Source organism: Bos indicus, chromosome 17 (genome assembly GCF_029378745.1).
Source record: "Bos indicus isolate NIAB-ARS_2022 breed Sahiwal x Tharparkar chromosome 17, NIAB-ARS_B.indTharparkar_mat_pri_1.0, whole genome shotgun sequence".
In the NCBI taxonomy this organism is placed as follows: Eukaryota; Metazoa; Chordata; class Mammalia; order Artiodactyla; family Bovidae; genus Bos; species Bos indicus.
The window spans coordinates 69402686-69428960 of NC_091776.1; the positions used below are offsets into that span (position 1 = coordinate 69402686).

At 52.8% G+C, this 26275-nt stretch overlaps 2 protein-coding genes across 2 annotated transcripts in view; both read right to left on the reverse strand.

The window, feature by feature from the left end:
• The window catches only part of LOC109571402 (SEC14-like protein 4), a 57161-nt gene extending 38934 nt beyond the window's left edge, over positions 1–18227 (reverse strand). Inside the window, exon 1 of the mRNA XM_019977853.2 lies at positions 18167–18227. The gene's annotated coding sequence lies outside the window, so the exon portion shown is untranslated. The remainder of the gene's footprint in view (positions 1–18166) is intronic.
• LOC139176778 (galactosylceramide sulfotransferase-like) lies at positions 5159–19891 on the reverse strand. The gene is made up of 4 exons (XM_070769839.1): positions 19815–19891; positions 18167–18242; positions 7369–7508; positions 5159–6601 (listed from the first exon to the last, which is right to left on the reverse strand). The coding sequence occupies exons 2-4, from the start codon at positions 18194–18196 to the stop codon at positions 5461–5463; spliced, it is 1311 nt and encodes a 436-aa protein (XP_070625940.1). The 5' UTR covers positions 18197–18242; positions 19815–19891; the 3' UTR covers positions 5159–5460.
• Between the last annotated feature and the right edge of the window lie 6384 nt (positions 19892–26275).

The following is a 26275-nucleotide window of genomic DNA, read 5'->3' on the forward strand; positions in this document are numbered from 1 at the left end:
GAGCCAGACATCCTGGAATGTGAAGTCAAGTGGGCCTTAGAAAGCATCACTACGAACAAAGCTAGTGGAGGTGATAGAATTCCAGTTGAGCTATTCCAAATCCTGAAAGATGATGCTGTGAAAGTGCTGCACTCAATATGCCAGCAAATATGGAAAACTCAGCAGTGGCCACAAGACTGGAAAAGGTCAGTTTTCATTCCAATCCCAAAGAAAGGCAATGCCAAAGAATGCTTAAACTACCGCACAATTGCACTCATCTCACACACTAGTAAAGTAATGCTTAAAATTCTCCAAGCCAGGCTTCAGCAATATGTGAACCGTGAACTTCCTGATGTTCAAGCTGGTTTTAGAAAAGGCAGAGGAACCAGAGATCAAATTGCCAACATCCGCTGGATCATGGAAAAAGCAAGAGAGTTCCAGAAAAGCATCTATTTCTGCTTTATTGACTATGCCAAAGCCTTTGACTGTGTGGATCACAATAAACTGTGGAAAATTCTGAAAGAGATGGGAATACCAGACCACCTGATCTGCCTCTTGAGAAATTTGTATGCAGGTCAGGAAGCAACAGTTAGAACTGGACATGGCACAACAGACTGGTTCCAAATAGGAAAAGGAGTACGTCAAGGCTGTATATTGTCACCCTGTTTATTTAACCTATATGCAGAGTACATCATGAGAAACGCTGGACTGCAAGAAACACCAGCTGGAATCAAGATTGCCGGGAGAAATATCAATAACCGCAGATATACAGATGACACCACCCTTATGGCAGAAAGTGAAGAGGAACTGAAAAGCCTCTTAATGAAGGTGAAAGTGGAGAGTGAAAAAGTTGGCTTAAAGCTCAACATTCAGAAAACAAAGAGCATGGCATCCGGTCCCATCACTTCATGGGAAATAGATGGGGAAACAGTGGAAACAGTGTCAGACTTTATTTTTCTGGGCTCCAAAATCACTGCAGATGGTGACTGCAGCCATGAAATTAGAAGACGCTTATTCCTTGGAAGGAAACTTATGACCAACCTAGATAGCATATTCAAAAGCAGAGACATTACTTTGCCAACAAAGGTTCGTCTAGTCAAGGCTATGGTTTTTCCTGTGGTCATGCATGGATGTGAGAGTTGGACTGTGAAGAAGGCTGAGCGCCGAAGAATGGATGCTTTTGACCTGTGGTGTTGGAGAAGACTCTTGAGAGTCCCTTGGACTGCAAGGAGAACCAACCAGTCCATTCTAAAGGAGATCAGCCCTGGGATTTCTTTGGAAGGAATGATGCTAAAGCTGAAACTCCAGTACTTTGGCCACCTCATGCGAAGAGTTGACTCATTGGAAAAGACTCTGGTGCTGGGAGGGATTGGGGGCAGGAGGAGAAGGGGACGACAGAGGATGAGATGGCTGGATGGCATCACTGACTCGATGGACATGAGTCTGAGTGAACTCCGGGAGTTGGTGATGGACAGGGAGGCCTGGCGTGCTGCGATTCATGGGGTCGCAAAGACTCAAACACGACTGAGGGACTGATCTGATCTGATGTGAAAGAAGTGATGGCAAGGGAAGCTGGAAGGGGCCGCCTCTCCCTTTTCGGTTCTTATATGGGTCTCTGGTGCCTGTGGCTGCCGAGAGGCACCCCCTCTTCAGACTCCCTGCCTCAACTCGCCCCCTGACTGGGCCCCCCCCAGGGTCATGTAAGTTCTCTGCTAAGGAAACCAGCCCTGCACTCCTGTACCTTGGCTAAGGTGTTAGCCTCCGCAGGGATAAGGACCAGGTCAGTTAGGACAGGTGTGGAGTAGGCCCTCAAGTGTGAAATAGCTCCTTCTCTTCCCGCTGCCCTATTTTCTCTCCCTCTTTTTGACCTTCTCCCTACCTCCTTTCTTCTCATCCTTCCCATTTTCCTCCCTATTTTCCTTTTTCTCGACCATGCAGCCTGCAGGATCTTAGTCCCAAGATTTGCACCCACGCCACTGCCATGGAAGTGTGGAATCCTAATCACTGGACCCTTTCCTCTGTCTTTCAACATGTATTAAGAGCTGACTGTGTGTCAGGCCCTGGCCTGGCCACCGGAGGCTGGCTGTGTCCATAAGACCCAGGCCCTGGCCTGGAGGGGCCTCGCAGACAGGCAGATCCACGGCTCTGACCCTGGGCTAGCCAAGCTGAGATGGGCAGCCTGGAGGCCCTGAACCAGCCTGAACCTGGAGGCTGGGTTGTCAGAGAAGGGTGCCCAGAGACAGAAGGCAGAGCGTGCTTTGAAAACACGTAACAGTGTGAGGCCTGCAAAGGGAAGGGGGCTTTACACCATAGGAAGAGCATGTGCGAAGCCCCAGAGGCATGCGGCTGCCTGGTTTCTCCTGAAGGGGATGCAGGGACCATGGTGGGGGAGGGGCTCGGAGCAGAGGATGGCCTCAGGCTACAGGCGGAGGGTGGCTCTTAGGGGCGAGCCTGACGGAGGGACCCAGGTGAGGGGCAGAGTCCTGACCCGGGAGAGTGTGTTCGTGTCCTGGGGCTGCCTTAACAAAGTCCCAACAGACTGGGTGGCTTCAAACAACAGGAGTTTATTCTTTCACAGATCTGGAGGCTGGAAGTCTGAAAGCGCGGTGCCACGTTCCCTCTGAAACTCTGGGAGAATCCTTCATTGCCTCTTAGCTTCCGGAGGTGGCCGTCACCCCTGGCGTTCCTAGGTTGGCAGCTGCGTCACGCCAGCCTCTGCCTGTCTTCGCGTGGCGCGGTCCCTGTGCGTCCGTGTGTGTTCACATGACGCGTCCACGTCTCATCAGGACACCAGCCATGTTGGATTAGGGTCCACACCGAGGACCTCGTCTTTCTTGTTATATGTACAAAGACCCTGTTTCCAAATGCCAGTCATAGGGAACTGAGAGGTAGGACTCCAGCATGTCTTTTCAGGGGATACAGTTCAACCCCTAACAGAGAGGAACAAGTAGTTTCACTGCATTTCCCCCGGGGGCAGCCTTGATCCCTGCTTGGCTTTCACGGGTCTGGCCTACGGGTCGCCCCCACTGGCCAGTAACGGCAGAACCCGCCGAGACTGAACTTGGTACCATGGCGCCCTCTGCTGTCCAGGTGTAGCAAGAGCAGCCCGGTTCCTGAAGGCGACCCCCTTGCAGAGCCGCTTGGAGACCTATTTTTCCGGCCACGGAAAAGCCCTTCAGTCCTGAGGCTGAGGTGGCCAACTGGAATGGTGCTGAAGGTCTGGGGGCTGCGAGCACCAGCTTGGCAGCTGACTGACCTGGGTTTGCGTCCTGCCTCTATGGTTGGCTGACTGGGTGACCCTGGGCTGGTGGCTCTGCTTCTCTGTGTCTCCATCACCTTCTCGGGGCAGCAAAGGGTATTGTGCGTGTTCCCACAGGGCACAGTGCTGGGCACAGGGTGGTTGCTCAGTATCTGGCAACTACTCATTATCAAAGTGTTAATTATGTTAACGTGAGTTAAGAACTGTACTGATTTTAAAACAAACCAGGCAGATGATCAATGCTAATAAAGTAATTTATGTTCTTAGCATCTACTAACGGCCAGATTTGTTCTCCTTGGATCCCCTAAAGGGCCTAAAAGTGCCAATATTCATAATAATAAACAATGAAATAATATATCAGATTATTATTGGCATTTCTAGGCCCTTAGGGTTCCAGGGAAATAGAATTACGGGGTTCCACGAGCCAGAAAGTTATAATATTGCACTCAATCACATCTCTCTCTGATTAATAAAAGGAGGGAAAATTCTCTAATAAATGTGGGGTCAGTTACAGCATTTCCTGCAAATACACCTAGCTATTGTCAGTTTTATTTATTTTCGCTTATATGTCTCCTTATGAATAAAATAAAGACTCTGAGGGTGTGCTAATCTCTTGCTACAAGGAACACTATGAGGGTGCAGGCAGTAGCCCCAGGCGGTTGGTGGGGTCAAACTGGTCCCTGCCTACCGGAAGTCCTGGTTGCCCAGGACTGAGGTGTTTGCTGCAGTGTGGAGCTTTCAGGGCTGAAACCAGGTCGGCCCCAGGAACTGAAACAGTCGGTCACCCTCACTCCTTCCTACCCTGCTTGGACCAGAAGCTCACTCCAGGAGGAGGACTGACTCAAGCCCAGGGAGGTGAGTGATCGATCGGCCTGACTTACCTGGCTTCAAATTCTGACCCTGGCACTCTTAGCTGTGTGACCTCGGGAAGGTCACTTAACCTCTTTGAACTTTGGTCTCTAAAGGTAGGATGCTGTACATATTCAGATAAGATATATAAGCACTTGGTTTGGAGCCTGGCACAAACAGGTCTCCAAGAGTCTCCTGGCTGCAATTTCTGCCTTCCACATCTGGCTTCTGGCTCCTGGTTAGAGACCTAAGGAAGGGCCTTTGTCCCCTTGGGGAGGCTGAGGGAGGCAGGTGGTTTGAGCTGACAAATCCCCACCCTGATTGATCATACTTGACGTGCATGGCTGCTCTCTGGACCTGAGCTCCAGCAGGGCCTGGGCCATCTAGCTGACTGCTGTCTGCTCAGGACCAGCTCAATGCTGGGGTGCACAACCAACAGCTAATAAATACCTTTTTTTTTTTTTTTGTATAATTGAACCCTAGGATGAGAGGGGGAAATCCAGGACTGAGGGAGGCTTGGAGCACAAGCAGAGGATGAGGCAGCCGGGAGAGGTCAGTGGGGGAGAGGGAGCCGGCAGGGACAGGGTGAACAGACATTGGCTGTGGAAAGGATTTGGGATCCTGGGGAGATGGTTTAGTACCGGGGTCTGATTCATCCTGCAAGCAATTCCCTTCTGTTCTCAGAAGGTCAATCCCACATGGTATATGGGATGGCGACTGCGCCTATCTCAAAGGGTTACTGTGAGGACCGATGAGATTGCAGGAGGAGCCCTTAGCCTGGGTCCAGGGTCTGCTAAGTGCTCCCCACCTCCCTGTCACTCTCACGTACACACACACTCCCCCCCCAACATGATCTTCTAGATCCTGGGACCTCACGGGAGTCCTTCAAACACAAAGGGCTTCAGCATGTGACAGATACACACCAAACCCCGCCCCACCCCTGGGCTCTGAACCCCTGGGCTCTGTCCACAGGTGCCCACTGCACTCCCTTGGGGTCCCCCAATCCCCACCACTCACATCCCCTGCGCACACACACACCAGGGCTGCTCCAGTCAGCACCACTGAGGCTGATTAACAAAAACACATCAAATTCTTTTACTTCTGAAGTCTCCCCTTCAAGGGGAGTCAGAAAATAGAACATTCTTTTTGGGTGGAGGGTAGGGGGATTTAATTAAAAAAAAAAAAAAAAACAACTCTAATTAGTCAAATACTGATCTCAGTTAGGCCCTGTGTGCCGTGGGCCCAGTCCTTGGCTGGTTGCACCCCTCAGAACAGCCCCACCTCACCCCAGGAACTGGGGTGGCACCAAGAGGGGCCGCAGAGGGATCGCCGGCGGGATCCGTGCCGGGCCCTCCTCCGCGGTGGCCCGGGCATCACCACCGCAGGAAGTCCCGGATGAACTTGCAGAGCTTGATGAACCACAGGTTGGCGCCCAGGTCCATCAGGTACTGGATCTCCGGCGTGAGCATGCGCCGGCAGAGCTGCGCATGCCGCTGCCCGATGCTCTTCTTGAGGTTGTAGCCCAGGATGGACTTGGCGCCCAGCGGCTGCCAGGGCTGCATGGCCGAGTCCTCGATGGCCGCCGCGTCCACCGCGCGGCCGCCGTCGATGCAGATGCGGCGCATGCGCTCGTTGGCGCGCCGCAGGGCGGCCACCTCGCGGGCCATGCGCTCGCGCCCGAAGGCCTCCACCTTGCGCCAGAAGCTGGCGTTGAAGTGGCGGTAGAGGCGCGCGTCCAGCACGTTCCAGGCCGTGGCGCGCCGGTACAGCTCGCCCGAGAGGCGCGGCACGGCCGAGGCGCGGCGGGCGTTGAGCTTGAAGTAGAGCACGTCCTCCAGCTCCCAGCACAGCAGGTCCTTGAGCAGCACGAGCGACTCGTCGAAGTACTCCTGCAGCAGCACCAGGTGGAAGTGGCGCTCCACCTCCAGGATGTGCTCCTGCACCTGCGGGCTGCTGGGGTCCAGGTCGCTGTCGTAGCCCAGGTCGAAGAAGAGCAGGTTGCGGAGGTAGTGGGCGTTGTAGCCGCGGGGGTCGTAGTAGCGGTCGGGGTCCTGCAGGAACTCGGCCAGCTTGTCGCGGCCCGAGAGCTTCCACGTGAAGGGCACCACGGAGCCGAAGTAGTGGAAGGAGGACTCGAAGAGGCGGGCGGGGTCGCGCAGCACGGTGATGAAGGTGGCGTTGGGCGCCACCAGGCCCCGCACCTCGTCGTAGTGGAAGCGCATGTGGTTGCAGATGATGTTGAAGCAGGCCCCGGGCCGGTAGTCCTGCACCAGGCTGCGCGCGAAGAAGGCGGGGTAGTCGAAGTCGTTGCGGCCGTTGGGGAAGGCGAACTTGAGCCCGTGCTTCTGGCCGAAGCGGAACAGGATGTTGAGCAGCGTGCTGCTGGCCGTCTTGTGCGTCTTCATGAACACGATGTCCCGCCGCGGCTGGCAGCCTCCCGCCGAGCCGTTGGCCGAGGTGGGAGCCTCTGGCTCCCTCGGGGCCGGAGAGCAGGGTGCCGCGCCCTCGGGGGTCCTGCTGGGGATGGAGGGGTGGCAGAGCCTCAGGAATCGGCCTGCCGGCCCCTCCACCCCGGGTCTACAGAGCAGGTGGCTGGGAGTGGGGGGCGGGTACCCCAGGGACTCGCCATGGTCAGGGAGCTGGGGGACCAGATGGGCCTGTGTTCCAGGCTGCAAGGCTTAGGTCAGTGGTTTGGCCTATCTGGCCTTACTTTCCTCTTCTGTGAAATGGGGACAGTAACCCTCTTTGTGGTGTTGCTGTGAGGACAAGAACAAGTCTCATTCATGGCCACTGTGATGTACATTCATCATGAGTTCGTATGAGGCTGGACCACATGAAACCCTGCATGCAAAAATGGGCATTTCCTCTAGTTCGACTTAATACCTCCAACTAAGGGCACAGGCTTGGGTAGGTGATCAGCCCAATGGGGAGGCAGAATGACCTCATGGTTAGGAGCCAGGCTTGGAGGCAGGCAGACCGCAGTTTGAATCCAGGCCTGTGCCAGCCAAGTGCTCGTGGACTGGGTGTCCCCACCTCCCGGCCCCGCTGGAGCCCACCATGCAGATGGTGGTATTTTATTCTTACGCTCCATGTCCGGCTCTGTTAGCACACCCACTTCACAGATGAGGACACCGAGGCTCAGGGTTCCACAGTGAGTTCCCTGCCTTCAGTGGGACTTCTGCCCCGGGCACAGGGTGGCCACCCAGGAGGTAGCCCTTGTCATGAGAATGGGAGGCAACCCTCTGCTACCCTCAGCCCTCACTGCCCCCAGGGCCACTCACGTGGAAGCCAGGCCACTGTACAGCGGGGGGACGGCATAGGAGTACAGCAGTAGCAGGAAGCTGGTGAAGAGTGCTCCCAGCACCAGCCCCTTGGCCATGGACTCCCAGCGCTTCTTCTGTGGCAGCGGCATCTCAGACACCTGCAGGGGGTGGGTGAGGGGGTGCAGAACAGGGCACGTGTTAGGAGGCCGGCCCCAGGGAGCCCTCACCACCATCCGCGGCCTGGCTGCCTTGAGAGGCAGCTTTTAACATTGGGACCTGCCTTCGCCAGCTCTGTGGCCACCCCCACCTCAGCAGTCCAGATAAGGACAGCATCTGGGCTGCAGATGGACACGGTGGACAAAGCCTACGCCAAGAAAGGCTGGGGCGAGAGGCAGGGGAAGGCTCTGCTGCCTGGGTCAGTTTTCATTTGTGAGCTGAGTGGTGGGTATATGGGTGTTATCCGTTTTATTTTTTTGTAGACCTTTCTGGGCTTCATAATGAAATCGTCTAAATAAAACAAGGAAAAGAAGACCCTTTCCTAGTGCCCTGTACCCCCAGGCCTGGGCTAGGGGTATCTACAGAGAGGGCCCTGGGGCCTGAGTCTCTCATCTTTCTGAAGGTTCAGCCAACCTGCCTGGCCCCCCTGCCACCCTTCCCAGCCGTCCAGTGAGCGGCTGAGCTCTTTGTCTCTCCACACTGGCTCCTGTTCCCATGGGGTCTGTAGGGGACCAGGTGGAGAAACTGAGGCTCAGCGTGAGGAAGGAGAAGACTCAGCTCACACAGGCCTCTGCCCACATTTCTGCCTCTTCTCCAGCTGCTGGCAGGCTGGGTCAACCAGGTTAAGTCTGAATTGCAGGTGAACAACAAATGTTTTAGTTATCTGTATGTCCCAAATAATGCCTAGGATATACTTATACTAAAAATTATTCAGTATTTCTCTGAATATCAGATTTATCTAGATGTCTGGGGGCCGGATGAGTGTTCCAGCTCTCAGCAGGGAACCGCTGGACTGTGCCTACAGGGGGCACCTGTGCACCTTGAGACCAGTCTGTGACCTCAGGCTGAGTAGCAGGCAGCCCAGGAGCTGGAGCGGCCCATTCACCCTGAAATTCTCCCTTGGTCACAGCCTTTTTCAGCAGCAGCCTGGTCTTACTTTTCAGTCCCTGGTGGCTCAAGACAGTAAAGCGTCTGCCTGAAATGCAGGAGACCAGGGTTCGATCCCTGGGTTGGGAAGATCCCCTGGAGAAGGAAATGGCAACCCACTCCAGTGCCCTTGCCTGGAAAATCCCATGGACGAAGGAGCCTGGTAGGCTACAGTCCATGGGGTCATAAGAATCGGACACGACTGAGTGACTTCACTTCACTTTTCACTTTGCTGGTTTTTCATATGGGGGCTAGGTTTTATGACCCTGTCAGCAGGGGGCTGAGGCCTGAGCTGAAATGGGGGCTGTTCAGGCAGAGCTGTGCGGGTCCAGGACAGAGCTGGGACTCCGGGACCTTCTCATGGCCCCTTAGCTGCAAAGCCAAGGTCCCAAACTTTCCATTCCGTGCTGCACTGGGCCCCGGGTGCTGGAGGCCATGAGAGGTCATCCATGCCGCCCGCATCACACACATGGCACGTCACCACTGACCCTGGGGCCAGAGGCCAGCCAGCCAGCCTGGAGGAGAACCCCTGGGAGAGTGACCGGAGGCACCCACAAACCTTTCCCAGAGAAGGGGCATTCCAGGCCTACCTGACCAGTCCCTCAGCCCCCTGCTGATCATCTAGAAAGTGCTCTCACAGGAAAGGACTAGCCGGAGGGAACCTGGCTTTCCTGGTGACAAGGACATATCTCTGTCCACTCTTAGGTGGGCAAGGTGGACAGGGTCGGGAGGGAAGGAGAGTGTTTCCGGAGGGTTTTCCTTTCAAAGGAAGACTGTAGAAACCCTGCCAGTTCTAACTCTTCTTCAGAAAGACTTGGGGAAAGTCACCCAAGTAAGGGTGTTCACAGCAGTTTGGTCAGAAAGAAAGAAACCACGTCAGTGTCCATCAGCAGGGAATTCACTGCACAAACTAAAGCCCATTCCCAGACAGAGGCATCTGTACCTGCTTTAACAGATAAAAAAAAAAAAAAAGAAAACCAAGGTGGAGCTGAATGGACTGGCTCAAAAACACACCATGACCTACTAACATGAAAAAAGAAGTTCTGGGACAGCGTGCCACCAAATCCATATAGGTGATGGTAAATACACAGACCCAGTTAGAAACCCCTGGAGGGTAGTCTAGGTTTTAACAGTGGTATCCTCTGCATAGCTAGGGAGGGGGTATATGAGCAAATACTCTTCTATATTTGGCATTTCTGTAAGGGTTGGATTTCTTTATTAAAGAGAATATATTACTTTTTAATCAGAAAAAGGCAATAACGTGTATTTACTATATTTAAAGAATAGATAAAGCTTGCAAGGTGGGGAAAGTCAGCTCGCGCTGGTCTGGTCACAGAGAGGCCTAGGGGAGGGAGGTGCTGACCCGGGAGCCCCAGGCCCGGGTTTCAACCACAGGAACCCTTTGGAGCCCCAGTTTCTCATCCTAAAATGGGGAAGCTGGTGGTGCTAGCTCTCTCCCTGCCCCGCCCCAGAGATGGACCAGGCAAAGTGACTGGCACGTAGTTGTCACTCAAAGAGAGTGGGAACCTGCTCAAAGTCCTGTCCTTGTCACTCTCGGGGTGGGTCCCCCTTGCCAACCAAGCGCAAATCTGCCCCCCACCTCAAGCGCCCCCACCGGCCTCCTGTTCCTTGGGGTCCCACAGGGCAGTCCTGGGCTGGGCCAGAACCTCAGACTCGAGCCCAAGCCCTGAGTGGAGGCCTGGGCCTCGGTTTCTGACTTTCAAATGTGGAGGGGTTCGGATTGCTGCCCTCTGACTCACTCCCTCAGGGCCCACCCCTGTCTCAGGAGCCCACTTACCAGGGCACCTTCCGGAACTCAGGGAGGCTGCTGGTGAGGCTCTGGGAGAGGTCAGGCAGCAGGGGGCAGACCAGCCTCCCAGGACCACCAATCAGGCTCTGCCTGGCCCCGCCCAGGCCCGCCCCCGACCTCCATCAGGGCTTTCCCTCATTCATTCGTTCATTTCCCACTCTGCCGTCCTCAAAAGCAGCAGGGCCCTGCCCTGCCAGGTGCTGGGCCCTGGGCCTCGCCACCCTCTGGGTTCACTTCTGAGCCCCTCTAGGAGCCAGACCCTGGGACGGGCCTTCTCCAGAGCATCTTACTGAGTCCACCCCGCTGTCCTCGGATTCACTTCTGAGCCCCTCTAGGAGCCAGGCCCTGGGACGGGGCTTCTCCAGAGCATCTTACTGAGTCCACCCCGCTGTCCTCGGATTCACTTCTGAGCCCTCTAGGAGCCAGGCCCTGGGACGGGGCTTCTCCAGAGCATCTTACTGAGTCCACCCCGCTGTCCTCGGATTCACTTCTGAGCCCTCTAGGAGCCAGGCCCTGGGACGGGGCTTCTCCAGAGCATCTTACTGACTCCACCCCGCTGTCCTCGGAGGCAGGCCTCCCTATCACCCCTGTTTTGCAGGTGGGGAAACTGAGGCTCTGGGTCACAAAGCAGGGGGCACAACTGGGATTCGAGCTGTGGTCTGTTGGCTTGCAGTGTGCATCTTCCCGGCTGTCCGTGGCAGCTGCTGCCCAGCGTGCCGCGCGCCCAGCCCCAGCCCGAGGGGAAAGGGTGTGCACAGCTGGACCTCACAGAAGGCCGAGGCTTGCAAGCAGCTGACAGTCCCAGGGCTGAGGCCATGAGGTGGTGGTGGCGGCTTAGTCGCTCAGTCGTGTCCAGCTCTTTGCGACCCCGTGGACTGTAGTCTGCCAGACTCCTCTGTCCGTGGCATGCATTTTCCAGGCAAGAATACTGGAGTGGGTTGCCATTTCCTCCTCCAGGGCATCTTCACCACCCAGGGATCGAACCCGTGTCTCCTGGCCGGCAGATTCTTTACCACTGAACCATCAGGGAAGCCTAAGGCCTTGGGGTACCGAGGACAATCGCAGCACGGCCCAAGCCTTCCAGCCTCCACCTTGGAAAACGGTGCCTCCAGAAGGCTGAGGCTCAGAGAGGGCAGAGCCCCCATCAAGGTCACACAGCACAGCAGTGGCAAAGACAGGACTAGAGCCTGAGTCTCCCTCCTCTGCTGTGGTGGGACAGTCCCAGGCACTCAGGGCAGACAGCCCCCCTCCCCACCCCACCCCTCTATTCCTGTCCTCCGGGGTTACCCCAGCCAGATCGCCCTCCGTGTGTGCCGACGGCTGGCTCCCGGCCAGACCCAGCACTCCTCCTGTTCAGCTGGACCAGCAGACTCCAGGGAACGAAGGGGAGACGGGGCTCATCCTCCGCAGCATCCACCCAGGGACCCCAAGACCAGGATGGTGAGCCTTCCAGCCTAGGGCGCCACCAGCAGGCAGGCCTCCATCCCAGGGCATCCTGCTCCCCCAGGGGCCGTGCGCAGGGCAGAGGAAGACACTCATCTGGGGCCACGTCTGGCTGCCCCTTCCCTCTCCCTGCCTGAGCCACATCTGATTCCCAGGCTGCCTCTGCGGTCACTGGGAAACTGGATGGCTCCAATGACACCCAGGAGTGTGCTGGCTGGCTCCCTCTTGCTTCAGCGGCCGTGAATATTCATGAGTTCCCTCCCTGGGGAGAGCAGGTGGCATATCCCTGTAGTATCCCTGTACACTGTGGGTGCTGCCCCGGCCCTCTGCCCCCTGGGTGGTTCCCCCTGACCCTCTCTGGACCTCAGCAGCCCGGCAGCTCCTCCATCCAAGGGCTCAGCAAGGTTCCTGGCGTCCTTGGCCCAAGGACACTGGCAGCCGCAGAGCCCTGCAGAGAGCCTGGGACTGGCTTGAAAGCCATGGGAGGGACACGAAGGCAGGTGAGCGGGGAAACTAACTGCTTCTCCAATCACATCTCATGTTAAGTCTCAAAGCTGCCCTCTGAGTCAGGTACTACCGTTAGCCACTCCCCAGGTAAAGAAACCCAGGCTCAGAGAGGTGAATTCACCTGTCCAAGGTCACACAATTAGCCATGAGCAGACAGAACCAGAGTCAAAACACGGACTTGCCAAACTCTAGGTCTTAGAGATGTCCAAGGCACGACCGGAGACCAAGGTTTGTCTAAAAGCTGGGAGAGCCCAGAGAGCCAGGACCTCAACCTGAATGGTGTCCTGGAGGCAAAGTACCTGAGCAGGGCTGGGAGGACGAGTCTGATGAGACTTCACCTCTCTGAGTTCCAGGTTCTTCATCAAAAAGGTACAGAAATGTGCCTCTCCTGCCTCCACCCCCGGTGAGGTGGTGGCACAGGACACCCCTGGATCAGCCTCCAGGGATCTGGGCTGATCAGAGATGCAGATCCTTCCCAAAGTCTCTGTGGGAACAGGTAGGTCTAGGGGCCCTCAGGCTCAGCCCAGGCACTGGAATCTCTCATCCTTGCTCAGCGTTGCTCATGGACAGAGGGTGCCCAGAAAAGCCTCCCCCCTACACCCCACCAAATCCTTCCTTCAACACTGATGCCCAGAGCCCCACCATGGCCCACGCATGGGGCTTTAGGGACCGGAGTATCGCCATCAATTGATCATAATCACTACTGTGACGGTCAGTGATGCCACAGCGAGCACTTTCATAAACCGAGCAGCTGCCAGTGCCTCCGAAGGAGCAGCAGGCATGTGACCCTGTGTGCTCAGCGTTCTTTCCCCCAGAGCCCCGCCCAGCTTCCACGGAACAGGGGAAGCCCAGAGTCCTCCTCTCCCTGGGGGCTGAGCTGAGTCCAGGGCCGGCATCAAAGAGCAGATACCGAGGTTTAGGAGCGTGGACTCTGGACCAGAGTCTAGTCTTGTGCTCGGGACTCGCCATGCATCACGCACCCTCATAACCTTTGCAGGGAGCCCTCTTTATCCCCCACTGTACCGTAGACGAGAAAGCTGAGGCGCAAGGAGAGGAAGTGACAAGCCCAGAGTCGGGAGGTAGGGGGGCAGATGTAAGATCCTCATCCAGGTGGGAGTGGAGCGCAAGCTTTTGAGCAAGAAGTGAAATCGTGAGAGGAGTGGGAATCTAGTAAGAAGAGCCAAGTAAATATTTTATTTACACGCATATGTATCAGTAACATAGAGTTTTGGAAAAATAAAGCACTGCAAGTTTGGGAATTTCCTGGTGGTCCAGCGGGGAAGAGGATGCACTCCCAGTGCAGGGGGCCCAGGTCCAACCCCCGTCAGGGAACTCGATCCCACGTGCTATGACCAAAGATCCCATATGCCACAGTTAAGACCCGGTGCAGCCAAGTAGACCTTTTTATTCTAACCTGAAATTTTCATATTTCTAAATACTGTTCTTGTCCTAGTGGACTGAGGCCAAGCATAAGGGAAATCTACTCAGTGCTGCTGCTCTTAATATTTCTACTTGGAGTTTGATCACTGCATTTTCTCTTTGACAACAACACTGCTCTAGTAGCCAGTGTAAACAGTGCATTGTATGCTGCTGCTGCTAAGTCGCTTCAGTCGTGTCCGACTCGGTGTGATCCCATGGACTGCAGCCTACCAGGCTCCTCCATCCATGAGATTTTCCAGGCAACAGTAATGGAGTGGGGTGCCATTGCCTTCTCCCACAGTGCATTGTATAATTTGATTCAATTATTTTGATTTACCTAATTTTCATACTGTTCTTTAGTAGCCGGCCTTTAGCTGGGGTTCGATGTCCACAAGCACTTACCATGAAAAAACTTCATTTTAGAATGGCGAGTGATCACCCAATAAGAGTTTTGTTAGGAAAATTATTTGAGAATGATAGAAGATGCCTAAGGAAACTTCTGATCCAGTGACGCTCAAAGGAATAGACTATAAAATAAATTGGGAGAGATAGAGGGAAATTTCAGTGTAGTATAACCTAGACTTCTACTTTTTTATTATGTATTCATTTATATCCAGAAAAACAAAGATGAAATTCTAAAGATGCAAATGCATGCTAATATCTAATCCTCTCATTCACACCAGTTCATTTTGTATGCAATTTTGGTTCCAGAAATGTACATTTTCCTCTCCCATAAAAGTAGTCTGGAGGCTGGACATGAAAACAAGTTACATCTAGCCAGTTTTTCAGTTATAAGTGACCCACAACTTAAAACTCACTGCAGTAGAGACACAACAGTCCGAACAGCTTCCTCTCTGCCAGCCCTTTTATTAAGGCTTCGTAAAAAGTGAACGGTATGCGTGCACGTGTTTAGTGACTCAGTCGTGTCTGACTCTCTGCGACCTTTCGGCCTGTAGCCCGCCAGGCTCTTCTGTCCATGGGACTTTTCAGGCGAGAATACTGGAGTGGGTTGCCATTTCCCTCTCCAGCGGATCTTGCCGACCCAAGGATCAAACCCACACCTTTTCTTTCTGCTGCATCGCAGGCGGATTCTTTACCCACTGAGCTGTGGTATAGAATATCGAAAAACCAACAAGCGCTGATTCAAAGCAAATTCCTCTCTTAATTACAACACCATGTGGCAACCCACTCCAGTGTTCTTGCCTGGAGAATCCCAGGGATGGGGGAGCCTGATGGGCTGCCGTCTAAAGGGTCGCACAGAGTCGGACACGACTGAAGCGACTTAGCAGCAGCAGCAGCAACAGGTCAAGAGAGTTTAACATCTGAGACAAGGGCAACTCATTAAAACAATAGCATCTTGATGTAGTAATTAAGAAATATGACTCCATGGCTGTCATGGATATCTCAAGCACTTTGGATCTTTTTATTGCTTTTATTGAAAACTACAATACAAAACACTGCTTTGATTGGTGCTATATTGGGTAAGCAGTTAGCATATTAAAAAGCAGATATACTAGATAAGCAGATATGCTAGATAGCATATTAAAAAGCAGAGACATTACTTTGCCAACAAAGGTCCATCTAGTCAAGGCATTGTTTTTTCCAGTGGTCATGCATGGATGTCAGAGTTGGACTATACAGAAAGCTGAGCGCTGAAAAATTGATGTTTTGAACTGTGGTGCTGAGAAGACTCTTGAGAGTCCCTTGGACTGCAAGGGGATCCAGCCAGTCCATCGTAAAGGAGATCAGTCCTGAATATTCATTGGAAGGACTGATGTTGAAGCTGAAATCCAATACTTTGGCCACCTGATGTAAAGAACTGACTTGAAAAGACTGATTTGAAAAGACCTTGATGCTGGGAAAGATTGAAGGTGGGAGGAGAAGGGGATGACAGAGGATGAGATGGTTGGGTGGCATCACCGACTCAATGGACATGAGTTTGAGTGAACTCTGGCAGTTGGTGATGGACAGGGAGGCCTGGCGTGCTGTGGTCCATGGGGTCGCAAAGAGTCGGACACGACTGAGTGACTGGACTGAATTGAACTGAACTGGTAAGCTGTTTGGGAAGTATGAAGAAAAGACATGAATAAAAGCATTTTCTAAAGTGAGAGATGTTTGGGATTAGACGATGCGAGCTATTATATATAGAATGGATGAACATCAAGGTCCTGCTGTATAGCACAGGGAGCTATATTCCATGTTCTGTAATAAACCATAATGGAAAAAATATATATATATAAAAATATATATATGGAAAAAGAATATATATATGTGTGTGTGTGTGTGTATAAGTGAATCACCTTACTGTACACCAGGAACTAACACAACCTTGTAAATCAACTATACTTCAATAAAATAAATTTTAAAAAGAAGAGCTGCATGGAGCCAAGCCTTCCGGAGTGAGAGTGTTGGTTGCAGGAGCTGTGCCTGCAGCCTTGCCAGAGGGGGCTCTTCCCAAGTGTCAGTGACACCGGCTCTGGTTGGTTCTGCCCCCATGGGAAAATTTCTTTTTTGTATAATTTTATTTGCTTCTTTTCGGCCGTGCTGGGTCTTTGTGGCTGCGTGGGCTTTTCTCTAGCTGCGGCAAGCCGGGCCGCTCTCTAGTTGGGGCCCACGGGCTTCTCTTTGAGGTGGAGCACAGGCTCAGGGGCATGCGGGCTTCAGTAGTTGCAGCACGTGGGCTCAGTAGCTGCGGTTCCCAGACTCTAGAGCACAGGCTCAACAGCTGTGGCCCAGGAGCTTAGCTGCTGCTGGGCATGTGGGGTCCTTCCGGGCCAGGGATCGAACCCGTGTCTCCTGCATTGGCAGGTGGAGTCTCCACCACTGAGCCAGCAGTACAGGTGTTCTGCAGGTATTGACTGAGCACCTGTACAGCGCCCAGCACTGGGGTGCAGGCTGCCCAGTGCATGGAGCCCAGGCTTTCAGGGCGGGGGGCGAGAGAGGTGCAGGCAGACAGCTGCAGGTGCTCTGATGGAGACACACAGGCAGAGCTTCCTGGTGCAGAGAACACACCGGATCCAGCCTGGAGGGGCGGCAGCGGGGGTGGATGCTCGGGGCCCGAGACCACCCAGAGGGGCTGGATGGGGGGTGGGTGCTCAGGGCCGGTGACCGCCCAGAGGGACGGGATGGGGCGTGGGTGCTCAGGGCCCCGTGAGCTAGAGGGGCGGGATGGGAGGTGGGTGCTCAGGGCCCTGTGATCACCTAGAGGGGCGGGAGAGAAGTGCAAGAGGCAGGGCATATATGTATACATAGAACCGAATCACTTTGTTGTACAGCAGATACTAACCGCATTGTAAAGCAATTATACTCCACATTAAAAAAAAAGAAAAGAAATCTACTGTTCCAACTCCTTTTTTAGCTTGGGTAGGGAAAAAGACATTAAAATGACATTAAAAATGAAATAGAAAATGCCTCAGCCGAGAGTGCCTAGAGAGACAGGACAAGAAAATGGAATGTGGCATCCTGGATAGGATCCCGAAATGGAAAAAAACTAAGCAAATCTAAATAAAACACAGATCTTAATTACTAATCACATAGCAATAATGGCTCATTAAAGGTCACAAACATACATATGAAAGTCAAGTGTTAATGTGAAGCATCTATGGGAACTTTCTGTAGTATCCTCACAATTTTTCGGTAAGTCTTTTTAGAATGGTTCTAAAAAATAAAGTTTGTAAAAAAACAATAATTAAAAAAAAAAAAACAACCAACAATCAAATGCAACAGAACAGAAGGGAGGCCTTCCTCTGTGCAGGCTCTGTGTGCGCCCATGACCTCAGGTCTGACTCCCAGCATCTTGAAGGTAGAGACCAGTATTACACAGGCCAGGAGAGCGAGGCAGCTTGTATGGGCACCCTGCTAGCAATCACTGTTCTGTCTGATTCCAGCCTGGCTTCTGACTTCTCTCCTGGCTCAAGCTCAAAAGCCATTCCATGGGATATGCTGAGATGACATGAATTTTTTCCCTAAGTTCTAGGGTGGTTTCTGTCACTCTAACTATTCTGCACTACTGCGGCAGTTCCTAGAGGAAATTCCTCCTCCGCCTTTTATTACACCCAGTCTCTGAACGTTCACTGGGCACTGGTGTCAGATCCCTGAGAGAATGACACCTGAAGCCCTGTCTTCAAGGAGCTGGAGACAGACCCAACCCTGAAGACAGTTCAGTGGTATTTACTCAAGACCTGGCCAGGCCTGTCATCCTGAGAACTTCCTAGGCGTTACCTCTAACCTCACCTCACCCTGTTGCCCACCATGCCAGGCCCTACACCCTCTCATTTAATTCATAACAACCCTTGGGGAGGTGGCCTCATGCCCACTTTAGGGATGAAGAAACTGAGGCGCCATAAGATTTTTGTGCTGCGCTGATTTGGACGGGAACTGAGATTCCAGCCCACTCTTCAGGGCTGTCCCCCAAAGTCTCCCACCTGCTTTCCTGAAGCACCACCCCCATTCCCTGCCACCCTGTCAGCCTCCACCAACCCCAGCTGGCCTCACCTCGGAGCCAGCGCAGGAGGAAGTGGTCATCAGCCTTGGGCAGTATGGGGAGCAGGTCCTGAAGGTTGTCCCGGAACTGAGGGAGGGGATACAGTGGTCAGAGGTGCTCCCACAATCCCAACGCTGTCCCAGACCTTCCCAGTCTCAGTCCACCGGTCAGTCCTGCCCAGGGACCCTGCAGAGTTAGCAGCACATGCCCGGACCAGGTTGCGACCTGGGAATGGGTCAGCCCTCAGCCCACCATGGCAGGAAGAGTTGGATCCTTCTCAAACCTGAGGAGTTCGTTGCCCCACAAGACCCTTCTTCTGTAGGTTCAAGGGAGGGTTATGCCGTTTCTGTTTTTATAAACATCCCTGGTGAATCTGATGCAGGCCCACCAGAACATTCTGGAGACGTTGCCTGGATATTGAGTCATGAGGGTCTGGACTTGGAAGCAAGTAGCTTAACCTTTCTGAGCCTCAGTGTCCTTGTCTGTGAAGTGGGGATAATGATACATTTGTGCCAGTCAAAGGAGTTTGTGAAGGTAAAGGCTTTAGATTCAGGCCTGGCTTGCAGCAGGTGACAGATGTGAGGCTCACAAACCAGGAGCCTCAAAAGAAACCCTTCTCCAGTGTCTGAAATTGCCCTTTCACAGGCTTAAGGTGTGAGCCACGGTTGTGATTGGAGAAGGAAATGGCAACCCACTCCAGTATTCTTGCCTGGAGAATCCCATGGACAGAGGAGCCTGGTGGGTTACAGTCCGTAGCATCGCAGAGAGTCAGGTGTGACTGATCGACTCAACAGCAACAGCTGTGATACCCTCCTGTCCCCAACGTTGCCACCCTGAATTCACAGCTTCCAGTCTCTGGCCACCTGCAAACTGATTTTTTTTTTTGTGGCCATGCCACAGGGGTGTGGGATCTTAGTTCCCTGACCAGGGATTGAACCCAGGCCACAGCAGTGAGTCCTAACCACTGGATTGCCAAGGAATTCCTGGCAAATAGAATTAATGCTGTAGCAACTAAGACCTCCTCATGGTTAAGACACTACCAGGTGAGGCTCAGACTTCCCTGGTGGCTCAGACAGTAAAGCGTCTGCCTACAATGCGGGAGACCGGGATTCAATCCCTGGGTTGGGAAGATCTCTTGGAGAAGGAAATGGCAACCCACTCCTGTATTCTTGCCTGGAAAATCCATGGACGGAGGAGCCTGGTAGACTACAGTCCATGGGGTCGCAAAGAGTCCCATAGGGCTGTCTTGATAGCACCAATCCCTCCCCCCATTTCCCTTTAATGAAAACATTAACAATAGGGAGAAGGCTTACCGCCTGGGGATTCAGAAAGCCACAGAGAGAAACCAAACAAATAAAGGTTGCAATCTGGGCAGGAGACCTGGGCGGCTGTCTACCCAAGGCTGCCTCAGTGCAAAAGGCAGGGCCGCCCTCCTCCACCTTCTCAAGGGACAGGCGCCGGCAGAGGTGGAGAGCAGTACTGAGTCGCAGAGAGGCCCAGAGAGGGGGGCTCCTGGGCCAGGTGGGTGCCCAGCTCCCTGGACAACCTGTGCGCTGGAGCCGAAGGTCTGGACGCCCACTCTCCAGGGTCCCCTTCCGCAGCTGTGCCCCGGGGGCTGCTCGCCCCCTGCCCAAGCCTGCCCGCTCCCAAGTTCCTCACCCGGGTCAGCGCCTCCTGCTGCTCGGGGCTCAGGTCCCCAACTCGGCCGCTCAGGGTTCCCTGAGCGCCGGTGTCCAGGACGAGTCTGCCCGCCCTGCTGCCTGGGCTGTTTTTGCTGGGCGGGTCGGATGTTGGTCCCGCCCCCACGGCCTGGAGAGCACCCCTCCTTCCCCGACCCTTCCCGCCAGCTTTGCGCCTCCGCTCAGGGACTTTTCCCACAGTCGCTAAGGCACACCCTACCCGGGGCAGGGAGGTGACCTGCTCCAGAGGGATCCCAGAGCACAGACTCTAGGCGGGGGTCGGGGGGTGGGGAGGGCCACCAGGCTCCTCCCACCTCCCGGGCGACCTCATCCCAGGGGCTCCCACAGGGTCCCAAGGGACAGGCAAGACAGGGGGGCATCAGAGACATGTGGGCAACTTTCAGGGATCACAGCAGATCTCCTTCCCAACAAACTTAATAAATTTGGTTCACCCCTCCGGGTGGTAGCGTACCTTTCTGCCAACCTGCCCCTGGTCTTGACCACAGGCTGGGTGCTTGCCAGTGCTCCCTAGCCGGTAGGAGCTCCGGTAAATGCAGAATGGTTTCAGCCTTCAAGACAGCCTGGAGGAGGGCCTTCCCTGGTGGTCCAGTGGTTAAGACTCCGCTCTGCCAGTGCAGGGGGTGCCGGTTCCATCCCTGGTTGGGGAACTAGGATCCCACATGCCCTGAGGTTTGGCAAAAAAAAAAAAAAGATCCGGAGGATTGCATAAGGCAACCCAGGATGGGCTCCTAATCATAGTTATTACTGTCGAGACTCACCAGAGTAATGACCTGCAGGGATAGAGAGCTAAAAATGCACCCTCCCTCCCCAGGGTGAGCTCCTCAGCCCAAAGGCTGGGACCGGGACGTGGCAGTGTGCAGATGGCAGCCCCGGGCGGGTGGTGGAGGGTTGGGAAGCCCAAGGTGCTGGGCAGCTGCCACAGGTGTCCAGGGCGGCATCCGAGAGCCAGGCAGAGGTCACCAGGGACGGTGAGAAAACCCAGGTTGCCTGGGCAGGAATTTTCGAGGGAGAGGAGCAGGCGGGAGGTGAAGGGGAAGAGGGTGGTTAGTCTGGTCACTGGAACCTTTATCCTCTGTCCTCACTTGCAGTCAAACCACGTTCTGCGCTTCGCTGGCCAAGCTGGTGGCCGCCAGCCATGTGTGGCCGGGCATTGGGAACGTGGCTTGTCATTAGTGCAAATGGAGATGAGCTGTAACTGTGAAATGCACACCAGACCTTGAAGACAGCACTCCCCGAAATGAAATGAAATAGCTCATTAATTGTTATACAGATTACATCTTGAAGTAATATTTTTTGATACACTGGGTTAATATATTGTTAACATTAATTGCACCATTTTTTCACTTTTTAATAATCTATAATTTTTTAATTAATAAACTTATTTTTAAGGGCAGTTTTGGATTCACAGCAAAACTGGGCAGAAAGAAGTATAGAGAGCTCTCATATACCCCCGTCCCTTCACCCCACAGCCTCCCCCACCGTGGACGCCCCCCACCAGCAGGGACATTGATTACAATCAGTGACTTGGTGTTGTACATGCTATGGGTTGGTCAATGTATAATGACATATTCACCGTCGTGGTACCATAGAGAGTAAATTCACAAGCTCACTGCCCTACAAATCCTCTGTGCTCTCTGCCTTCTCTGTTTTCACTTTGTAAGAATGTGAGGACCAGAAAAGTTAAAATTACATGTGTGGCTCACATTTGTGGCTTGCATTATCCTTCATTTGGGCAGTACTGTCCTGGAAGGATTTTAAATCTTAAGGAAAAAAGAAAAAGAAATTACCAAAGGCTAAAAGAAAGTAGAAGCGACGCTTACCACGTTTCTAGAAGGGGATGGTCTGCACTTAAAAACAATGACAGAAATCACAAAGGGCGATCAATTGGTTTGCCTACATAAACATACAAAAATCTGTGAAACAAGAAATGGAATTCAGGCATTTAGTCACTATTGGCTAATGTGAATTTGGGAAAAAATAAAATGGGACAGAAATTGACATCCTCATAAAGCAGGGGTCCGCAGCCTCCGGGATCTGACGCCTGATGCTCTGAGGTGGGGTCCGCAGCCTCCGGGATCTGATGCCTGATGCTCTGAGTGGAGCTGATGTAACGAGAGCAGAAATCAAGTGCACAGTGACTGTCATGTGTTGAGTCACCCTGAAACCACCCCCACCCCCTTGGGGTCTGTGGGAAAATCGGCTTCCACGAAACTGGTCCCTGGTTCCAAAAAAGGTTGGGAAACGCCATTATAAAGAGGGCAGGCAAACTGATAAAAATGGCCAAAGGACGCAAGGCACCAATTACCAGAAGAGAACATGCACAGTGGCAATAATCACGTGGTTAATGCTTAACCTCCAGGTCACCAAAGGAGTATGTATACAAGCAATGACATGCTTTTTCCTCCAACAAATCAGCAACAAAAGAAAATAAACACACACAAACACACAGACACAAAATCGCTTTAAAAACGAAAATAAATTTCGTTATAAGTTGGTGAAACGGAGACATTCATATGTTGCTGGCAGGACTGCAAATCCACTTCAGCTTTTCTAGAAACTACGGACAATACCTATTATTAGAATCCTTCAATCGTTTACCACGTTACCCAATAATAATCCTAACTAACAAAAGATTTCCAGCTTAAAGTTGTTTGTGGTTAATAGGAATATTGGAAACGATTTTTCAGAAAACCACTGCGCTTAATATGATGATGAAGACGTTATAGCAACATGGAAAAAATACCGTGAAACAAGTTGGAGAAGGCAGGACCACGTGACATATGCCGTGTGGTGTGTGAGCTCAGTGCGCAGTCGTCACCAACTCTGTGCCACCCCGTGGACTGCAGCCCACAAGACTCCTGGTCCAGGGGATTTTCCAGGCAAGAATACTGCAGTGGGTTGCCACCTCCTCCTCCAGGGGATCTTCCCAGCCCAGGAATCGAACCCGCATCTCCTCCATTGCAGCGGATTCTTTACCACTGCGCCACGTGGGGAGCCCTATGCTTCCAGAATGTAAAACAAACTCCACTAAATAAAAGAAAAGGCAGACAAGAGAAGAGACGTGTCCCCAACTTTTCTCACTCCTTGGGAAGTCATAGTTTTTAAATACCACAGGTAACAAGCCACCTCTGAAGAGAAGTCTTTATTTAACTAACACTTTGCCAATGTTTTCTACGGGCCAGGCCCTGCCCTAAGGGCTTTGTAAATATTAGTTCAGGCTGTTTAATAGGTAATGGGAGCCACATTGGTAATTTTAAGTTCTTTAAAATGTAAAGACTTAAATTTTAAACACATTAAATTAAAATTTAGACACATGAAAATTTTAATTGTAATAATACAGTTTATTTAAGATAATGCCTCCGAAGTATTATCATTTTGGTGTATAATCGATATGCTTAATAAATGAAATCATTATTTAATCAATAAGTTAATAGTGAGAGAAATCAAAGAACTAAAGAGCTTCTTGATGAAAGTGAAAGACGAAAGTGAAAAAGTTGGCTTAACGCTCAACGTTCAGAAAACTAAGATCATGGCATTGGGTCCCATCACTTAACTTCATGGCAAATAGATGGGGAAACAATGGAAACAGTGACAGACTTTATTTTGGGGGGCTCCAAAATCACTGCGGATAGTGACTGCAGCCATGAAATTAAAAGACGCTTGCTCCTTGGAAGAAAAACTATGACCAATCTAGACAGCTTTTAAAAGGCAGAGACATTACTCTACCAACAAAGGTCCGTCTAGTCAAAGTTATGGTTTTCCCAGTAGTCATGTACGGATGTGAGAGTTGGACTATAAAGAAAGCTGAGCACTGAAGAATTGATGTTTTGAACTGCCGTGTTGGAGAAGACTCTTGAGAGTCCCTTGGACTGCAAGGAGATCCAGCCAGTCCATCCTAAAGGAAATCAGTCCTGAATATTCATTGGAAGGACTGATGCTGAAACTCCAATACTTTGGCCACCTGATGTGCAGAACTGACTCATTGGAAAAGACCCTGATGCTGGGAAAGATTGAAGGCGGGAGGAGAAGGGGACGACAGAGGATGAGGTGGTTGGATGGCATCACCAGCATGATGGGCATGAGTTTGAGCAAGCTCTGGGAGTTGGTGATGGACAGGGAAGCCTGGTGTGCTGCAGACCATGGGGTTGCAAAGAGTCAGACACGACTGAGTGCCTGAACTGAGCTGATCGTGCATTCTTTTTTTTCTTTGGATCAAGTCTTTGAAGTCCAGCCTTCGTTTTGGGTGGCACATTTCAACTCCAACCAGCCTCATTTCAAATGCTGGACCCGCCACATACGGTGTTCTGTTTGCTTGTTTTTACATTTTCATTCATGTATTTATTTCTTTTTGGCTGTGCTAGGTCTTCCTTGCTGCGTGGGCTTTGCTCTAGTTGCGGCGAGCGGGGCTACTCTTCATTGCAGTGCGGGGGTTTCTCGTTGCGGGGGCTTCTCTTGACGCTGAGCTCAGACTCTAGGGGGCAGGCGTGTGGGCTCAGTCATTGCTGCCCCCAGGCTCTAGAACACAGGCCCAGTTGCTCCGAGGCATAAGGGATCTTCCCGGATGGGGGATCAAACCCATGTCTCCTGCATTGGCAGGCAGAATCTTTACCACTGAGCTACCAGAGAAGCCCCTGTCTGTTTTGGTTTGGTTTTATTGGTCACGTCTCACAGCTTGCAGGGTCTTAGTCCCCTAGTCAGAGATTGAACCCGGGCCCGTGGCAGTGAAAGCGAGAAGTCCTAACCACTGCACTGCCAGGGAACTCCCCACTTGTGGCGTTACGGACTGCATTGTGTCCGCCCCCCAATTCATACATTGAAATCCTAATTCCCAGCATCTAAGAAACAGGGTCCTTACAGATGTAATTAGTTAAAATGAGGTCAGAGTGGAGTGGGGTGGGCCCCTAATCCACCATGACTAATGTCCTTATGAAAAGGGGGAATTTGGGTACATCCATGCCGACAGGGAGGAGGCCACGTGAAGATGAAGGGGGGGGGTTGGGGCAATGCTTCTATATATGAGCCGCACAACAGCAAAGACAGCCAGCAAACCGCCAGAAGCTAGGGGAGAAGCAGAGAATAGATTCTTCCCCCCCGTCCTCAAAGGGAACCAAGCCTCCCAGCCCCTTGATCCCAGCCTTCTAGCCTCCAGATCTATGAGACAATAAGCCTCCTGCTGGAGCCTCTCGGTTTGGGTGCTCTGTGGAGGTAGTCGAGCCAATTAACACAGGTGGACAGTGGTTGCCGTATGGACAGTCCAGCATCGTCTCATCCGGACACATTCCAAGGTTGGTCCTACGACTGTTCCCACTTATGGGTGAGAAAACTGAAACCAAACCCCTCCCCGCCAGGTCTCACATTCGGCAAGCAGCAAAGCCAGGATTGGAATCTAGACAGTTGGTGCAGGGCCAGCTGCTAAGCCTCTGTCTGCCGAGGATGGTTCCAGGTCAACGTTGAGTCCCTGTTTTTCCCACGCAGTACAGGTGTCCTGTCCCGAGCCTGAGCCATCACTGGGCATAGAGGACTTCCATTCTACCCATCTGGGCGCCAGGCAGCCGGATCCCCTCTTATGTAATGTGCTGTCTCCTCCCACTTTCTGAAACTTGGCTCATTTCCTTGGTGCTCCTGACCCATGGGCCCAGAAGCCGGGCTGTGATGACGGCAGTGTCACGGTATGTGACCCCGATCCCTGACCTCCCTGCCCACTCACGGCGGAATCTCTCCCTCCCACCTCCCAGCTGCTCCTAAAATTCCTGACATCTCTCAGGGGCCCTGCTCGCAGTCCTCATTCACACCTGTAACCTGCTAACTGAAGGGAAGCCCGTGCGGTGAAGGCCATCTCCATTTGTTGGCATGAGATCAGCTCTGCCAGGAGCTCCTGCCCAGTCTTCCCCCATCACGGCTAAACTGACCCCATTCTGTGGATGTCTAGGCTGGGCAAATGCCGCTGGATGTTCCTCCAGGGATGTAGGGCTTGGCTTGGGTCACCCTAGGTGGGGGGATTGAGAGAGAAGGTCCACCTGACTCAGATGCCCAGGTTAGGGCGGCCTCACACCTGGGCCTGCCTGGGAAATGGAGACTAGGCTCTAGGGCAGCTGGGGGAGTGTCTCCTTGGCTCCTCCAACCAATTCGGGGTGACCCCAGGAAAGACAGGACCTTACATGACCATACCCCCAGGATCATCTATACCCTAGACACGGAGATGGCCACAAGAGCCTGGGAGAGAGAGAGGTGGCCAAGGGGATTCTGACCCACGACCCCCAAAGACCTGGGACCAGGGAAAGAGGCGGATCAGGGGCCAAAATTGGATGCCTGTCTTTCTTCTCCTACAAAAGACAAGAGGGACCTGGCCTTTCCAAACCACAAATGACCAAATAGGGTGTGTGTGGAGCTACCTGTCTCCCCCTGCTGCTACCTCCTGCT